Source organism: Vanellus vanellus, assembly GCF_965231255.1.
Source record: "Vanellus vanellus genome assembly, chromosome: Z".
NCBI lineage: Eukaryota > Metazoa > Chordata > Aves > Charadriiformes > Charadriidae > Vanellus > Vanellus vanellus.
This window is the reverse complement of record NC_138908.1, coordinates 437,996-456,772: the sequence shown is the minus strand read 5'-3', so window position 1 is coordinate 456,772 and position 18,777 is coordinate 437,996. Positions and strand designations below refer to the sequence as shown.

At 50.1% G+C, this 18,777-nt stretch overlaps 1 protein-coding gene across 3 annotated transcripts in view; it reads right to left on the bottom strand.

Moving 5' to 3' along the window:
* Positions 1 to 18,777, bottom strand: part of PAX5 (paired box 5) — a 135,270-nt gene that overhangs the window by 79,653 nt on the left and 36,840 nt on the right. For all 3 annotated transcript variants that reach the window (XM_082497407.1, XM_082497408.1, XM_082497409.1), the window contains one exon: positions 8,713 to 8,888. In XM_082497407.1, coding sequence (XP_082353533.1) covers positions 8,713 to 8,888 — 176 coding nt within the window. The remainder of the gene's footprint in view (positions 1 to 8,712; positions 8,889 to 18,777) is intronic.

Here is an 18,777-nt window from a genome sequence, read left to right as displayed (position 1 = left end):
TGAGAGCAGTCAGGAGGAAAAGAGGGGGTGGTAAGAAGGAGGAACGCACTGTAATTCCTGAAGGCATTGTCTGTCTTGGTGTTTTGAGATTCCCCATCCCTGCTGGGGCCAGGGGAGGAGGCGACAAGGACTCCTCTGGGTAGGAGACAGACCCACGCTCTGCCCTGCCGGAGCCAGCCGTGGTCCCTGGGTGAAGCCCCATGAGTGGAGGACAAGCCCCGGGAATCGACCCAACACGGCAGACTCAGAGGGACGTGACATCGGCACAAACCCCGTCCATCGCTGGGGCCCCTCCAACAAACTAACAGGCACCAGGAGAGCTCTAGTCTCTCAAACACACCCTGAAATCCCAGTGCTCCGGCTCTCCGCCTGGACCAGAGAGCAGGCATCCCTCACGTTACCCCACCAGGGCTTCTTCCCACCTCTTTTGCTTACTCAAAGACCTGAGGTTTCCATTCCAGCCCCGGCTCACACAGACACAGAGCCGCAGGGTGCTCCTGGCAAAGACGGTGCCGATGCAGAGAGGTGTTCGCAGCGCACACAGCTCCCATCATGCTGCGTCCCTGGGAAATTCCCCGCCACCATAGCCCCACTGTCACACAAAATACCCGCTGTCACACAACACAGCCTGTCACCACCCAACACAACATGTCACAACAAGGCGGCACACATGGGGAATTCTGTGCAGTCTTCCGAAGCTCGTGCACAAAAAAGCCACTTGTAAGGGAGGGCAGAGCGGCAAGGATGCGAATGGGAGGTGTTGGCCCAAGGAGCTGCGCTTTCTGCTGCTGTTCTAAAAGAAAGGGCTTTCTACTCATAAAAGTTGGTTTCCAGCAGGAAGAAACACCATGGCAGGTTTCTTTTCTCCTTCTTGACCCTACAACAGAGCAGAGCTGCAGGAAAAGGCAGTGCACCCCTCTGACCCCAGCCGCGCCATGGAAGGACGGAGGGCTCAGGGGAGAGACTGTCCCAAGGAGGCTTCTCTGCAGCACCGCAGCCGAGTCGAGGCATCGGGCTGCTCTCTCCATCTGCACTGCAGGTGAAAAGAAGACTGAGTGGGGACCTTATCAATACTTAAAGGGAGGGTGCCGGGGGGATGGGAACAGGCTTTTTTCAGTGGTGCCCAGTGACAGGACAAGAGGGAACGGGCACAAACTGGACCATAGGCGGTTCCATCTCAACCTGAGGAGGGACTTCTCTCCTGTGCGGGCGGCAGACCACTGGCACAGCTGCCCAGAGAGGGGGGGAGTATCCCCCTCTGGAGCCATTCCAAACCCGCCTGGACGTGTCCTGTGCCACTGCTGGAGGTGCCCCTGCTCTGGCGGGGGGTGGCACTGGACGAGCTCCAGAGGGCCCTTCCGACCCCCACCAGTCTGTGACTCTCTGATTCTGTGAAACTGCTTCCCCCTCCGCAGCCATCACTCGTCTTCCCCTTCCAGACAGCAAGACCTCCGGGGACGCTCCCTTTCCCTAGACAGCCAGTGCACAGAGCTCTTAGCCCTGTGCTGCCTCTTGGGCCCCCCGGCACCACCGTAATGTGAATAAGCAACCAACCACGGTGACGGGTGACCAGGAATGGGTGTTCTGGAGGCTCATCCTCCAGAAGCCAAGGGCAGTGCAGAGCTCTGAGCTCCCCTGAGCACCCAGGGAATGCCAGCGGACGGAGCAGCTCTACCCAGCACCTCTGCAGAATAACCCTGTTATTTCACCGGGATGACGGCTGCCCATGAAACAGAGGCCGTGGTTAGGAGCATTGTCTCGGGGCTCAAAGGGCTTTGTGCATGGAGCAGCCCTTGAACAGCCTCTCATGCAAGGAGATAGGGTAAGTGCAACTGTCATCTCCAGAGAGCTGCTGCTCCTTCCCAGTGAAGCGCCCTGTGTTACAGCTGACCAGTGGTCCTCTCCACTCTTTCTTAATCTCTTTAAATTTTGCTGTTATTTAAAGGTACTACTCAGCAAGAAAAAATATTACCAGCCTGAGATCTCTTTCTGAGTAGCCCCTCAAAGGATGTTCTCCCCATCTCTGCCTGCGTTCACCACCAGCCAGCAGAGCCAGGCGGCACCAGCAGCGAGCGCATCTCTGTGGCACACACGTGCTGCTCAGGACGCAGCACCCCGCTCCTGCAGCACCCCGCACCCGCAGCACCCTGTCATGGCTCATCTCGTGCATCGGCAGCAAAGTCCCACTTTTGGAGAATCGGCAGAACAACTGCGGCGAAGGGCCAGCGCCGCATCCCACCAAGCAGCACGAGTACAGCAGGGTCACCCCAGAGGGGGAGACCTCCGAAATCCCCTCCAGCTCCAGCTCCTACAGCCGCACGTGGGGACACGGCACACCGCTCCCACACCAGCACGGCGAAGGCAGACGGGCTGGCGCTGAGCAGCCGAGCCACGACTGCCACAGCCCACGTTGCCGCCTGGGAGGAGACGGGTTCCCCTACGGACGGTGTGGGAAGGAGGGAGCTCTGCGCAGCCTGACCCCCCGCAGCGGTCACGGGCGCCCGCTGCGCTCCCATCTGCCATCCCTCCGCCACCCTGCCGCCCGGACCCCGCGCCCTTTCCATTCGGTAGGGGTATTGATCTGCTGGCAGCAATGGGCTGGATAATTAGCCAGGAATTAGGGTTTCTATTACAGCCAGGAGGCTGCCCCAGCTGATTTATCACCTGAATAATTTACTGTGATTGAAAGGAAATTAAAATGAACTCCATTTGACAACTGTGCGCTTTTATGGGCTTTAGTGAAGACTCAAAAGCCAAATTAATAGCCTGGTGTTGTTTAATAGTCTACCGAGAATAAATATGGGAAGGTTTTTCCTCTCCTGACGTGCTCTCTTAGGCTGGATTTTAGCATTGTTTTTTTTTCCCCTCCCACCAATAAAGCCACAGACGGGGTCAGAGGAGGGCGCGGATGTAAAAACCACAGAGCCGCTTGTTGTCTTGTTTCCCTTTTTAACTCGGTCTTCATTTACCACACTCTGCCACAAAAGCCATGGGCAAGAGCTTGCATCTACACGCTCAAATCTCTTCTGCAGGTCAAGGAAAGATTTGACTCTGGACGTTCAAAATAGCCATGAGTTAGTGCCGTAATTTTCACTGTTGCTGGACAACACAAAGTTTTAGGAAGATACAAGCACATACTAGCTCTGCATTTCTCATCGCAAGGCTCATGGCATTTTAAGAAGATCCTCAGCAGCCACTGTCCACCCAAAGGTCGTGTCCCTCAGGAAAAAACATATTATTCACATAAAGAGAAAAAGGAGTCACCCTTTCTGGCTTTAACTGACTTTTTCTGACTTTTTCTGACTTTTCTTGTATCTGACATATTTCTGACTTTTCCCTGTGACTCCTGAAGATCAAACTCCAACACTGTAAGGAGGACTGTACATCTCCACACTCTCATCTCACAGCTCCATACAGTGAAAAACAAACTTTTGTCTTTCCAAGATGGCAAACACTTGGCCAGATAAAAGTAAAACCTGAAGATTTTCAAAAGGACTTACACCCCTCTTCGGTCAGTTCAGAGAACTTCTCCATCGCAACTCTCTCTGAAACAGAGGGCAATCGGGTTTCACCTTTCTGCAAAAATCCCCTCATTGCAGGGGATGTTGGACTAGATGACCTTTAAAGGTGCCTTCCAACCCAAACTGTTCTAGGATTCTATGATAATTTTTCCAACTTTTTTCAATTTATTATTAATTTTTTCAGGTTCATTATTTATCCAAATTTCATCTGCCTGTGCTTATCTCCAGATCCAGTCTCATCTGCACTGCATGTCATGAATACATATATTATTAGTACGTTTGCCTGGTTTCTACCTAAACCCAGAATATCTACATTTTATCCAGAAATGAATATGAGAACAGATATTCACTTTAGTCCTTGCTAAAAGCAATGGGAAAGAATCAGCAAGGGCCTGGGAATTATCTGCTATTAGGAGCATGCAGTTCTCTTCAAAGTCGGTGACCTACATAGTGTTGAATCTGGTCACATCATGTTATGCCTCATTATGGCCCTGATCTGAAGTCTATTGAAGTCAATAGAAATATTCCTCTTGGCTTCAATGAGTATTCGATTGGACCCATGTGTGAAGCTGAAAATACAAGAGAATCCATTTCTGTTGTGGACAGAAAACCAGCATAGATAATTCTCTTCTTTATTCTGAGGAAATTAACACACTGCCTCTCCTGGTGAGCCCACCCTGCTGTACATCCTTTATCCCGCCGTCTTCCCTGGCAGAGATGTTCCTCCTTCTGTCTCAGCCACCAAAACCACACCAGTCTGTGAGCCCCGGGCATCCCCCTGCGCCGTCCCGCCCCCCCCTGCCCCAGCTGGCGGCTGTCTCCCAGGTCTCGGTTGGTCTCCAGGAACATCTCCTGCTTTAACTGGAGAACACGTTTGAGTCGACAGTTCACACAAGTGACACCAGGGGCTCGGCCAGCCCGGGACGGCTCTCCCAGGGAGAGCTCCTCCATCCCTCTGGCTGGAATCATGGGACGCCACCAGGGGATGATTGGCCTCATGGCCACGCTGAGAACAGGCAGCACCTCCAGCTCCTCCGGCCGGAGGCTCCTACTGGACGAAGCACTGGCAGATTACACCAGCCGATGTAGCAGCTCTGTGCACAGGAAGGACATGGGATAAGCCCCAGTTCTGGATAAAACCCGAATTGGCGGTGCAGCGACCATGAACGGTGAGGTTTTTCCATGACAGGTGCCAGGTGGGAGTACCATGGTCCGCCACAGATGTAGCTGTACAGCACAACTCCAGGGCAGGCAGGGAAAAGCCGCTCCTTGCATCAGCACGGCGTTGCTCAGAGGGGGACAAGCACCGTGACCAACCTCCCCCGCGGAGTGCAACTGCACCAGAGAGCCGACCCCAGGGAGCAGCGAGGCCCGTCCTCACCCATGTCGAGCGGTGCGGGGAGGAGAACAGGAGGCACTGCAGCCCAGGAAGCCGATGCCATGGAGGCTTTCCTTCGCTGGGACCCGAGGATGGCGCGACATTCAAGCCATGGACTTTGTCCTGGCCAATGAAGGAGCTGCACGGTGCTGGTGGCCACAGCCATGAGCAGAATGGCAGCGCAACGGCGGTGCTGCAAACACACTGTCACGTGCACTTCAAAATCCATGCCCAGAAATACGTGAAATCAGTTTTCCACAAACATTTGCAGCCAGTGCAAATTGATCATAGGCTGTTTGCAAAAAAATGAGCACAAAAGGGCAGAAACATGAGGGAAAAGCATTCATTTTATACATGGATTCATGTTTGTGGCAGATTTCCGTCCGGGACAGGCGGGACAGGGCACTTCCAGAGAGTGGAATTTGCTGTGGTGACTCCTCATGACACGTAGACACAAGAGGACGCGCACAGCCACCCCTCAGCCACGGGACTCCCAGCTGAGGGACATCACCTGCCATTGAGCACCTCTTACTCTCCGCATCCATTGGTGTCACATACCTGTGCTGCAGCACACACGTGCCACATGCACGGCCACACCACTGGGCTCCAGGTGGCAAAATGAGGCAAAAAATAGGAGATGCCTTAACTCTGTCCCCCAATGCACACACTCACAGTTGGACACAGCCTTTAATTACAGGAGCCCACGGTGGGACCCCTGCCTCACCCAGCACCTGCCACAGGCACCGTTTCTAAACAAAGGACTGTCTGTTGTTTTATTTTCCTGTCGTTGTCCAGCGGTTGCCTTCTCTCTCAGGGTTGCCTGAGCCCTTCCCCAAAGACAAGTATTCATTCCCTGTGGGTCCCTCCATGGAAAGCACAGTTCACAGCAGATGTGAAAACTCAGATGATGCTTGTCAAGAGCACAACATATTTTGAGGTGAGAAATAACTCACAAGTCTCTGTTTTATACAGGTGAAATGAGGGAAACATTAAAGATGTAAAAGTAAAGGAAACAGACTGGAAGCATTGTGGCAGCAGTGAGCAAGCGCTCCCACACAGCCCATCTACAACACTACCTATGTGAGGGGCAATGTACACCTTCCAACAGGCAAATCCAAATTTTGTCCAGAAAATGCGTCAGGAGGACTTTGGGCAGCACAAACCAGCCTTCAGCCAGGGACCGAGCATGCCGTGGCTGCAAACGCTTTGCTGTGCCGCAGCTCACTGTGGCCAGGGGACTGTTCCCAGTGCACAAGGAAGGAGGAAGACTTGGGAGAGGAGCTTCAAAACAGGGAGGAAAAGGAACTTCCTTGTCTAGAGAATGATAATTCTTCCAGTAAAATAGCTGGAGCCTTCCTCAAGTGAACAGCACAGGGACAAATTTCTGTGCCCACGTACAGTTAGTGATGTTCAGCTGGCTGCTACTGGACCAAGTTTCTAATAAAATAGATAAGCACTGGGTCAGTAGCTAGACTGTAGAAGTAGTAGACTTCTCTCCATGTCTTGTCCCTATGGGGAGAAGCATCTTTTCCTTATTTTCCTCTACAGAAATAGGTCAGGACTCCGTACACCCACCGCTGACTGAGCTCCTAACACACAGCCTCTAAGCTCCGCACGCTCCCGACAGCCAGACGCCAGAGACAGGTGCTGGTTTACTACAACGACCTATTGCAGAGACAACTCTGGATTTCCAAATCACATCATTAATGCTCTCAGAATTTTCTCTCTCATTGATTTCTTTCGCCTTACTAATTGATCCAGACAGCTTTTCCGCTTTGGTCAAGTATCACGACAGCTTTGCTTGACTCGCCAAAGAGGTAGAATGCGGCTGCTTGGGTAAGGGGTGCAGGTCACACTGCATCCTTGTGAACCAGAGCTGATCATACACATCTCATGCATTCATGTTGAAAATTACGCTTTACATGCCACTAAAAGCAGAAGCCAACCCCAAACAGCCGCAAGCCCTTAACCATGGCACAGCCTTCCAAAAGCAAGCAACAATGCTCCAACCCATATGAAAGCAAGAAACTACACACTCCACCTGTGATTAAACTTGAAAACACCTAGGCAAGGCAGTTCTGCAGAGCACCTTTTGTACATCATAGTATCACGTGTCTCAGCATCTGTCTGACTTCCTAGGGAACGCAGAGAATACCCCGTTAACCAGATTAACAGGGGCAGATCTTCAATCCCACCTCTCTGGCGGCACAGCCATTCTAGTCACAGCTGCTTACGTGGACGCAGGAAGATCTTTGCTCCACCAACAGCCAAATATCCCATATTTGACAATCAGGATAATACTTCAGCAACATCCTCATTCAGCTCTCCCATTCTTCCTATTAAACCAGCAAAAGTTTATCTCTGGATAAACGTTCACCGCTGGACTCTCTCCCTTGAGCTACACTGACAGGACTCAGAGACTTCAGAACACAGAAACGAAGAAACAATTCTCTTCCATCACTGCTCTCTTTGTAACGACTTTTTTTGGCATGTAAAAGTTAAAGAGGGACAGATAACACCACACAACTCCTAAGTGACCAACACTGGGGAGTCTGGCTGCAGGAGTGGCCGCAGTGCCTGTCCTCTCCAGTATCACCCGTGTTCAGATGGGATAACCACCATCTAGTGGTACGTGAAGGCCACTTCACCTTCCAGAGACATCGCTTCTTTGGCTTTCCTAATGAGTTTTTTTAAAAAAAACAAATTGACCTCAGCACCTTCCCCGTCTTTTTCCAGCTTGAGTTCAGATCTGCAGAGTTTCTCAGTGAATACAAACGAGGGAAAGCACAAAACCCGCAGACACTGGTGAAAAACAAATGGCTGTATGAATGAAATAACAAATGACAGAGGTGAGCTTAAAGGCGTGAGGAATTTCTACTCTACCGTATGACTTTCGGCCTAAGTAAGTAATTTTTCAAAAAATTTATACCAATACATATTCCCTAACTAGAGCCACGGTGGTAGTTGTCTGCCATGTGATAATCTCCAGTGGCCCTCAAATGTATAGAATCTTCCAAGGGAAATCAGTGTTTGTCTGCAGTTTGAGAGTTCATCCACCTCACCAAAAAGCAGGTCTAATATTAAGAACACTGAAGATTAATGGCCAAATACATCATTAAGTAGCAAGCTACTATTGGTGCTGACAGCGATATATCATTTCCACCTCCCTCTCAGCAGCTAAATTAAAGGCTGCCACCCAAGACGAAGAAAACACAAAGAGAGACAGAGCTCATCAGTTTTTGCATGTGCTTCTGTGTTGTGCCTGCAAAAATGGAACTTTGTCAAAAACTTAGTGCCAAGTCCTTCTCAAACACACTGCTAATCTGTAGGTGCAACTAATTTACCTTCACATACTAATTGGGTGTTTGTCTCAGCAAACGGCCAATTACATGTCTAATAAGCCATTTCTGGATACAAAAATCTAATTTGTGTGCACAATCATGCTAACCATGAACCAAAATTAGGCACTGAGTTTTTCAAGTCTTCTCCTTGTTACCAGCGTAGCCTGCTTTTGATCTAACAAAAGCATCAGAAGCTGTGATGCTCTTTAAGGACTCATTTGATGTAACTGGCCCAGATCAGGTGTAATTTCATACCCAAACACTTGCTAATGTTTACACAACAAGTGTTTTCTTTCATTTTTTAATCCTCAGGTCTTTTATGGCTAATGTGCACTTGGCTGAAGGGCTTGATATGACACCTTTCCTACATGTTTTCCTACTGAGACTCTGAGAAGTGTTTGGTGATGTCCACCAAGCAGACCTCTGCCAGCAGAAAGCACATCTGGAAAACACTGAATGTTTGCAATAGTACCTGCTCTGGTTTGATGGGCTCAGTTGCTGTGAAAATGTCAGAATAATGTTGCCTCTCGAAGACTCGATCCAACACTTCTAGCTGCTGCTGAGTGAAAAGGTCTCCTCGCATCTGTTTCCGAAGAAAATCTCTGCCTGGGAGAGAATGGCCATTTGGTACTGGAGATTCCTGAATACCTTTCAAAGAAGAGAAAGAAGACACAGGATAAGTAGGCATCACAATGATGAGACCTACAGAGGGGTGTCTCATTTTATTCCCTAAATAAATGCAGGTACCAGTTTGGTGACACCACGAGGACTCTCTGAGAGGAGGTTGTAAGCAAGATGCATATTGCCAGAAGATTATGTGACCAGTCTTCCACCACAGCCAACCCTCAACACAATTTACCATCCATGGTTTCACACTTAATTTAAAAGTAGGACAAAGGATAATGGCCACGTCTTTGCTCGCATCACTTTTACACCACCAGCTGAGAACCTGTCTGGTTCATGGTCTGGATGCAGGAGGACACGACAGGATAAGTACACCACTTGATGCTACAGTCACAGTCCACCCAGGTCAGCACCACCAGATCCCCTTTGCCCAGTCACTGTCCATATGCTTCACCCTCATCCCGCAGGACCTGCAGGTCTCGCCCAGCTCCATCCCGTGCCGAGCTCTGAGCTACGCCGTGCTGGTGTCAGGCAGCAGGGACTCCATCCAGCACAACCTCCCGCTGGCAGCAGTTGGCCAGGCAACCTCCAAGGCACCGGCATTGCCCATGCCATACTGCGACGGGACGTCCCTGGGGCTGCAGCACCTCAGCAGAGCCCAACGCCACACACCCTCCCGGCACTGCACTTTCACTTGGCATTTCTGCAGCTTATTGGCACGATGAAAGCCCAGGCTCCAAGGCACGATTTCCTCTCTCTCCCCTTTGGCGGAGCTTTTTAGCAGAAGTCATAAGTGACTGCCCATGGCTGAAAAGCCACGAGACAAGTTTGAGAAATGTTTAGATTGGCAGTTCAAAAAACATGCTTGTTTCAATTTGCTTTTTGCAGATTCACAGTGGTTTTTCTACTTTTCCTTCACCTGTCAGTGCTCAAAATATATCTTTTACGCACTGAAAGCTGAGGTCTGCAGTATTCCCAGGACTCCAGGAGGTGGAACTCCAAGAACAACAGTAAATATCAGATTTCTTCTCCAGATGGCAACACCGCACCAGACAGAGGGAGGAAACGTTTTAAAAATAGACTCTCACTGCCAAGACAGTTTTGAGGAGCAGAATTCAAATGCATCCTTAGCAAGAAGATTTTCATAAGTGTTGCAGTGGCTTACTATCCAAATAGTCCGCAGAAGTGTATCATCCCTCAGACTACCTCTGGTGGATTCTGCATCAAGTTTTTTGACGGCAAGGATCAGAGGCGGTCTGCGCAAAGACACCCTGCTGCTGCTGCAGACATCGGTTTTGTCCCCAGGCATCTGCTGGCCATCAGTAACACGGGCGATGCCCGGTGGACAAGACTGTTCACAGAGGACTATTGATTTGACATCATCCTTCAGCGCACCTGGATTTTGCAGAAAATGCAGTGTGTCCACAAAACCGGGCTGCTTTAAAACAGATCTCCCAAACTGGAGGACCGACCCACTGAAATACTTTTTCAACCTAAGTCACTCTGTAACAAACCGTGTACACTGAACAGGTTATTTGGTGTCAGCAGTTACTGCTGGACACTTCCTTCTAAATTTTAGTTTGGCAGGTTAGGCATTTTTAGCTTTATATTTACCTGTTTAGACAAAGTCATGCCACTTAAATCAAGAGTAGACAACGTTGGCTTTGGTAAAGTGCAAAGATCTGCTTACTCCACACAGGAAAAAAACCCTGAACCTGTACTCTGAGTGGAAAGTCTAAGCCTGTGTACAGAGCTGTGAAAAAACACAAAGGGATATAAGAGAGCAGTGTATCTTTAAATCTTTTTTTTTTCTTTTTTTTTTTTACTATTCTAAATCAAATAATATCTAATAGACCTAGTGCTGGGTTTAGTCAACCATGGCTTATAAAATTAAAATTCTGGTTGCTAGCTGCATGGTAGCAAAAGGCCGGGGAGACCCTGTCTCTGGAGCACGGAAACGCTGGCTTTAAATTTCAGGTTAAACTAATGTTATTCACAATTTGGCATCAAAGTTAAAGCTTTATGCAGTTTCGGTCTGAAGGGGGTGATGAAAGGGAGTGAAATGATCCAAGACGTGGTATGACCTGGAAAATGTTCTTGGCGACGCCAGTACGGTTTGCGCATTGTTTATACACCCAGAGATCAGGTGTACAATATCTATCTAAATACCAAGCAGCCGACCCGCGTTTCCCCAGCAGCACTCACATTACGGAGGGCAGCTCTGGATGTTTTTGGGGTGAATACGCTGGAGAAGAGGAGCCAGCCGACGGCGCAGCAGCTGGGGCAGCTCCGGCCCCGATCCAGGGGCACCACCTCCAGAGAGGCGGCTGGGGATGGTCAGGGACAGAGACACTGCCATGTACCGCTGTGCCAGCACGGCCACCTCCATCGCAGCCTCTGAGGCACGCGCCCCATGGCAGCCGGGCTGTGCCCAGATGAAGGAGCATCACACACGGGGTTTGCTGCCGGGGAGGGACCCGGCAGAGACGGGACAGGGCTGTGACCACCAGGGTGGCTGTCACTGCCCAGAGGACCCAGCACCTTCCTGAGAGGAGACCGGGAACTGCTCAAACCTCGCTCACCCTCATTGTCGCTCCCTCTCAGCACCCCATGAACGAAGGGACAGCTCATTCTTTTGCACAATGCTTCCCAAACTAGGGCTAATTGCAGGTAAGCACCCCATTTCGCTGGACAAGTAAAGGACTTTTTACACGCTGCACATGACACCTGAAAGTTCGTGTAGGTCTTTGGGATGCGTTTGGCTGTTAGACATTATATGAATGTGAGATAATTACCATTAGCATTATGCGTTGTTTGAATACACTCGAATATCTTCGATAATTAAAATACTGTTGGCAGGTTTGAAACACTTTGGGTTATAAATAGGCTCCAGGGAGTGGTAAAAACATTTTTCATATAATCAATGCATCCACCTAGGAGGGTTATGTTTTGTTGACAGTAGCACTATGTGTGTACCTACCTACTCTGCAAAACAATTAGTTCCCAGCCCAATGGCTTCTTTCCAGAAATGCTAATGAAGAGCACAGATACAACACTCCCCTTAACACAGAGGAGAACATTCTTCTCAGACGAGTGTTCCATCCCTTATCTCCAGCAGGTCACACAGAGCTGAAGGCTAACATAACCTTAATATTATGCACCTGCAAAGACCTCCTAGGGCTGACCCGAGTCTGAACAGTCTGGGAAGCGTCAGGCACAGAACAGACCCACCTCTGAGAAGAGACACCACACACCGCCTTGCTGACCAAAGGCTGCCTAAACGGTGCGGCTATCATCCACAAAGACTGTGGCTTCATTAACTAAGAACAAGTCATTTTCTGGGGACCTAAGTAAATGGGAAGGTCAGTTTAAAGAATTTGATAAATTGTGATTTAATTTTTTTTAACATGCTTTTACAGTGAGATACTTGTCTGTCATGGTTTAACCCCAGCCAGCAACTAGGGCCACGCAGCCACTCTCTCCATCCAGACCCCCCTCCCTGGCAGGGCAGGGAGAAGAGGGAGAAAAGGGATGGGGGGAATCATGGCTTGAGATAGAAACAGTTTAAAAGAACAGTCACAGAAGAGGAAAAAAAAAAATATATACAAAATAAAGTGATACAACACAAGTCACTCTCACCACCTGACGATGGGTTCTTCAGCCCATCCCAAGCAGCAACCGTGGATTTAGGACAAGAGGAAATGGGTTCAAGTTATGTCAGGCAAGGTTTAGATTAGATATTAGGAAAAATTTTTTCACTGAAAGGGTTCTTAAACATTGGAATAGGCTGTCCAGGGAGGGGGTGGATTCACCATCCCTGGAGGTGTTTAAAAAAGGGTAGAGGTGGTACTTGGGGACATGGTTTAGAAGTGGTTTTGTCAGGGTGGGGTAATGGTTGGACTTGATTATCTTAAAGGTCCCTTCCAACCTCAGCGATTCTATGTTTCTATGATTCTATGATCTCTGCCCCCCGGCCAACCCCCATTTATATACTGAGCATGACTCTATGTCACTGAATACTCCTTTGGCCAACTCCTTCTGCCTGTGCTCCCTCTCAGCTTCTACGGGAACCTGAAAAAGTCTTCAGCTAATGTCAATTTTACTTAGCAATGACTAAAACAACGTGTGCTATCAACATTATTCTCATACTCAATCCAAAACACAGCAGCTACTAGAAAGAAAATTAACTGTATCCCAGATGAAACCAGGACGTTGTCCATGACGTGTTTTCTGAAACAGCAGCAGAATATTTGAAATTGCTAAATTAGCCTAAAACAGATTTTAGCGATACTTACCACTTACTCATTTGATTTAAAATACTGTTTTGCTTATACGTTTCTGAGACTATGGGCCAAAATAAGGAGAGCACACGACCCTTAACCCTATCTTCACAAAGCACCGGAGCATGTTTAAAAGCCCTAAAGCTTAGCATTAATAAAAAAAAAGGCAGAATATAAATGTACCAATAAAACCCACTGAAATAAAGAAAAGGATCAAAACCACCTTGTCTCTTTTTATTCGGAGAGGGACAGCAGCACAATTCAATTACTGCGTTGCGAAGCGGCGCTGTGGAATGTCACAGGACAGACCCTGCCCGGGGCTCCAGTGAGGGACCTCTGCCGGGTGACAGAGGCTGAGAAACAGGCGCCATCCGCAAATCCTACTGGAATAGTATTTCCCGTGTAATTAATAATAATGATGTACCGTGAAGTGCACACCTCCGTGGTACATCTGTCTGATGCGGTGCTTTGCTGAAGAAAAAAAGAGAATCTTCTGGTTTCCGGTTTTCAGGTTGGTTTCGTTTTTTTTTTAAACCACGTGGTTTTACAGGGTTAATCAAGGAAGTAAATAGCTAGTATTTACTAGCTAGAACAGCCCATATTCATAAAGGACATGGTTTCTGTCTCTAATTTGTACTGTCCAACTTCATTACCTGGTATCATACCTAATTACTCCACCTTATAGGGAAATGCAGGCTAATTAGGAAGGACGTTATTCACCACATTTAAAGCATTATGAAGCAAATGAAATATTACCAGGAGGCAAAAAGGTGATTTGTTTCCTTGTAGCATGCCTGTAAATTAGACCGGAGAAGATAAAGACTTTGTTTAATTACCATTTGGAAGGCTTTGTTTAAAACATAAACTGAATTTTCATGCCACCTTCTTCTCGGGACTGTGTGTATTTGACAGTCAGCAGCTTCACGCTCTTCCCAGTGAGGCATTACTTTCAGAACCATGTACACAGTGAGAGATCCTTGCATTTACACTATTTGAGTTTTCTAAGCACCATTATTTTTTTTTTCAAAGGACAGTATCACTAAAAAGAAGCTTTATATTTTGAAGCGTATATAGTTGATCATCGCGCAAATATTTTCAAGAGAAATCACTATATTTCACGAAGATGGGTATGGGTTTTGCCATAGATCAAAGTGAGAAAGGGGAAAAAAAAGATAAATCATCAGAGATCCAAAAATACTTTTCATTTGGAGAAGATATCAGGCCATTTCGATGGCACTGATAGAGTCTCTGCTCTGTCTCCATTACCCACTGAAGGCAGCCGGAGTCAGGAGCTGACTACGCTAGATTATATTCCCTATAAGATGGTCACCAATATATATATATATGATCTTCAACCTCTATTGATTGACCAATTTCACAAGCAAAGACTGGTGAAATGAAGCTGAAATGAACATCATGCTTTAACTCATTGAACCCATCAGGCCTGAGTTAATCTCACTGCCCACTGTCTCTGATAGAATTCAATTGATCAATCATGTTTCGGTGATAGTACCATTTCAGTGGCTTATTGCTTCTTCATTTCAAGGCTTGACCTGTTAGATACACTTGGACCAGCTCTGCTCCTCCTGGAGACACACAGACCAGCGTCGGCCGATGGCGGCGCATTGTCCTGCCTCTGGCCCTGGAAAAGCTCAGGAGGGGGGTGCTGATCACTCCCACCTTTGCATTGTGTTTTTAGGGGTATTTCACCAATTTTGCAGTCGGGATGGGTGTGAGGACACACGGAGCCCAAGCGGCCCAAGCCCTCCGGTCAGACCCTGCCACAGCCACCCCACACCGTCCCCCTTGGACGAGCAGGGAGAACACTGGGTTTGCGGCACGTCTGCGCTCCAGCCATCGCGTCCCGCACCAGCGGCACACTGGTTGCTGCGGCTGCTGTCGGTACCCGTGCCACTGCCCAGGGATTGGCCCTGGCCAGACACTGCCTGGCACATCCACAGGGGGTTCTCCACTCCCACAGCGAGTGCTGGACGGTGGTGGGGGGTCTTCAGACATCTCCCACCCGCCTCAGTCCCGCACAGTCTCCGGAGCCAGTGGCTGCTCGGGCCCTGCTGCCGCCCTGGTGCCATCCGCCCTCACCCCAGCCGGCATCACAGGGGGTCCCAGCTCTGGACATGGTGCCTTCACCCCATGTACGGTCCTGCAAACCAGTCTGCACCTTCCTGGCCCCCTTCGGCAAAAACTCACCGTGCTGCCCCGGCAGCACCCATCAGTCAGGCGGCAGCACCGGTGCCTGCGCACCCAGTGCCGCGTTGGCACCGGCTCCGGCCACGGGGAGAAGTACGATGGCAGTATCTGAGCGGCACCACTGGCCTGTCAGTGCTGCCCTTCCCGAGACACTTACAGCACAGTGATTAGCGCTTTTATCATCAACCAGCCACCACTGGTCTTCCGCTGGGAAGCAATGGAGCTCCCCTCCGCCGCAAGGACGTCTGTCTCTGCTCCCTCGGACAGCCGGAAGTCTGCCCTGATGTACAGGCCGGAGCCACACGGCATCGCCACAAGATGTACGAGGCAGAGCCGTGCCTGCATGCCCACAAGGTGCCGCCCTGCGGTGATGCCGTGTGCCCAGCATGTGCCGCCACGGCTGCGACGCCACACCACCAAGCTGGTTAGGGGCATCACCAAAAATGGGAGCTTTCTTTGACAGAAGGGATTTCCTGTGGGATTACAGCTCATCTCCTCCCACAGAGATTTTAATCCCGCAGCAGCCACACGGAAGTTTTATTGCAAATCTCCTCGTTTGTGCTAGGGAAGTGCTGCTGTGGCCACCCCTGTCCCACACGTCCCACTGGAGTGGTCAGTGGTGGCACGGTGGGACCTCGCAGCTGGGCAGCCCTCACGCTGGTGCAGCGGACAGCCCACGCACCCAAAAAACCCCTGTGCAAACACTGCACTGAGCCAGACGGCTTGCGCGCCCGCAGGGACTCCGTCAGCAGGACAGACTCTGCTCGGACTCTGTGGGCTGGAGGGCTTCCAGCCCCCTCACAGCACCCTTGGTCGGCCCTGGCCTTGCCCAGCGACCCCAGTGAGGGATGCGGAGGGGCGCCCGGCAGCTCTCGAGACCATCCCCTGCCACGGCCTGGGGCAGCGGCAAAGCTCTTCGCACAGAGGTGACCACCCCAGTGCGGGCCTCGGCACACAAGAGACAGCAGCAATCTGATGAGCGGCGCAGGTTGCAAGCCCTCAGCCCCCACACATGACCCCGTGGAGTGACGGTCATGTCCACGGCCACCAGCCCCATCACGGGGCAGCGCGCAGCGCAGCGCAGCGCAGGACGGCAGCTGGAGGGAGTGCAGCAGGCTCAGCAGGTTTTGTGATTGCTCTCCTAGTGAGGCTTTATGTTTAAAAAGCAGCAAAAATTATGTCAGTGAGACCTCCCTCCCCCTCGGTGGGGAACTCAGGACCCCTCGTCCAGCCGCAGCATAACATAGGAATGGGCTTACCTTTCTATGACTTCTGTAATATTTAAGGAGAGATATAACAGCAGTAACTGCACATATAAGTCATGACAAGTTTATTAACAAATGATTGCAAGAAACTGATTCTTTTCCTAATCCATCTTTGTAAGCTGCATTCGGCTGTGGAGACGTGCACTTTATTTCATGTACTCTCAGCACAAAGTGCATTTTCAAATGGCTGTTGTAAGATCCTTGAAGCTATTTTAACATAGTTTATACTTACTGCCATACCATGCTACAACACATCCTTTCATCATTTCTTTCAAAAAATAATTTCTAGGTATGCTTGGGCGACATGGACTAGAGCAGGTGGAAGATGAAATTGTGCTCTGCGTGTCTTTGGAAAATGCCAAATTGGCCTCTGGTTGTGACCGCCTGGGAGAGGATTTACAGCTTGAAAAACTCTGGGAGACCGAAATCTGACAGCTGAAGGGAAAGCGGTGGTGGGACATGCCAACACAGCCCGACAGGGTCTGTGCAAAGGGGAGCGGACATGGAGTACAACAACTCTGGGGCAGTTCTTCTCCTGGCACAGCGGACCGCAGCGGACACCGGGGCAGGTAACAGATGCACGGGAGCCAGTGGGAGGTCCGCATGCAGAGATCAGCTGGTACTGCATGCCATGCAACAGCTACAGCCTGCAGGGACGTGATCAAGACCACCGAGCTTCTGCCCTCCCCATGAACCGACATTTGATGACAAAAATGCAGGCTACTCAACCACCATATATAAAAACTGATCTTTCCATGCAAGCTTAAAACAACAAAGCAAAAGTTCCATCTTGAATGCTTCAGCAAAGCACTACCTGGGAAATTCACCTGGAGGAAACGAAAGTGGTGAAGAGCTCACCCACATCCCACCCACCCGATGAGCCGAACTTGGAGACACCGAGAGCAGCGCTGCATCCCAGCAGGCGGATGGCCGGCAGACCCCCAGAAAGCTCTCCCCGGGGAGGAGAGAGAAGCCTTCCTCCTCCGCACGGCCACAGACCGTGGCAAAGCTCCTCAGAAACACGGAGGTTCCCAAAACATCTATGCTGCTCCTCCTAAAACGCAAATTCCTAGCAAAACACCCAAACAGCATCACCAGTCTGTGACAAGGCTGTGTTCACTACACGCACAGGAGAGAGGGGGAAGGACTGCAGAGGACACAGCTCACTCCACCCGCGGTGTGGCTGCGAGTGGCGGACAGATGCTGTGCACCGTCCAACAAGTGGAAGGTGTCAGTCCACGCTCTCCATCCACCTGGCCAAAAAGGGCACTCACAAAAAAACTGTTAACACCTGAGGACTTTTCTTGTGCATAAATGAAATAAAGTCTCCTTGTACAAAATAAAGAACTGTGCTCCCAAGCCTGCTAATGTGCACGCTCACACACAATGAAGCAAAGAAACGTTGTGACAGAATTCAGCAGAATGGCTTACACACATCATGCAAAACACAGGAATAACACCATTATAAAATATAACGCAATATGCACCTATAGATTTTTAGAAGTCATACAAAGTGCAAATTTAACAGTATGTTTCTGTATTTTATCCACGTGCATTATTCGGGCAAAATTAACTTGTAAAGATCCTCCATAGCTGTGTAACGCTGATTTTTATGCCTCAAAAATTTCCCTTAACTTCTTACGCCCGTAAGCTGCTCCTGTGCATCCATCTCCCTCGGGCCGCACTTGCTGTCTGCCTGAGCGTAGGTGCGCTCTCCCGCACCGGCCACAAGCCACGGGTGTCCCCACGCCCGGGGTCCCACGTACCTTTTCACACTTAAACCGCACCTGGCACCGAGGCCAGGGCGCGGGTGCTGCTGGGCATACTGCCGGTACTGCCGCTGCGCAGCATCCATCAACTCTGCTCAGCAACACCAGCAGAGCACGGTGCTTCCCCACGCTCTGTCCTCCTGCGAGCAGAGAGGTGGGCGATGGAGAAGGTCCATCAGACCAGCTCCTGAAGGAGCTGGTTTCTGCATCCCACTGAAGTCAGCTGCTGCCGTTACCCAGACACGGGAGTGCCATGCGTGGGTGGTGAGATGATGCCCAATCTGCACCTGTGAGCAGTTCCCCCACGGTCACCCACTGCCACAGCGCCCAGGACGCACCATGCTGCCCGCGGCGTGGTCCGGCAGCTCCCACAGCTCACGAGATTGCCCAT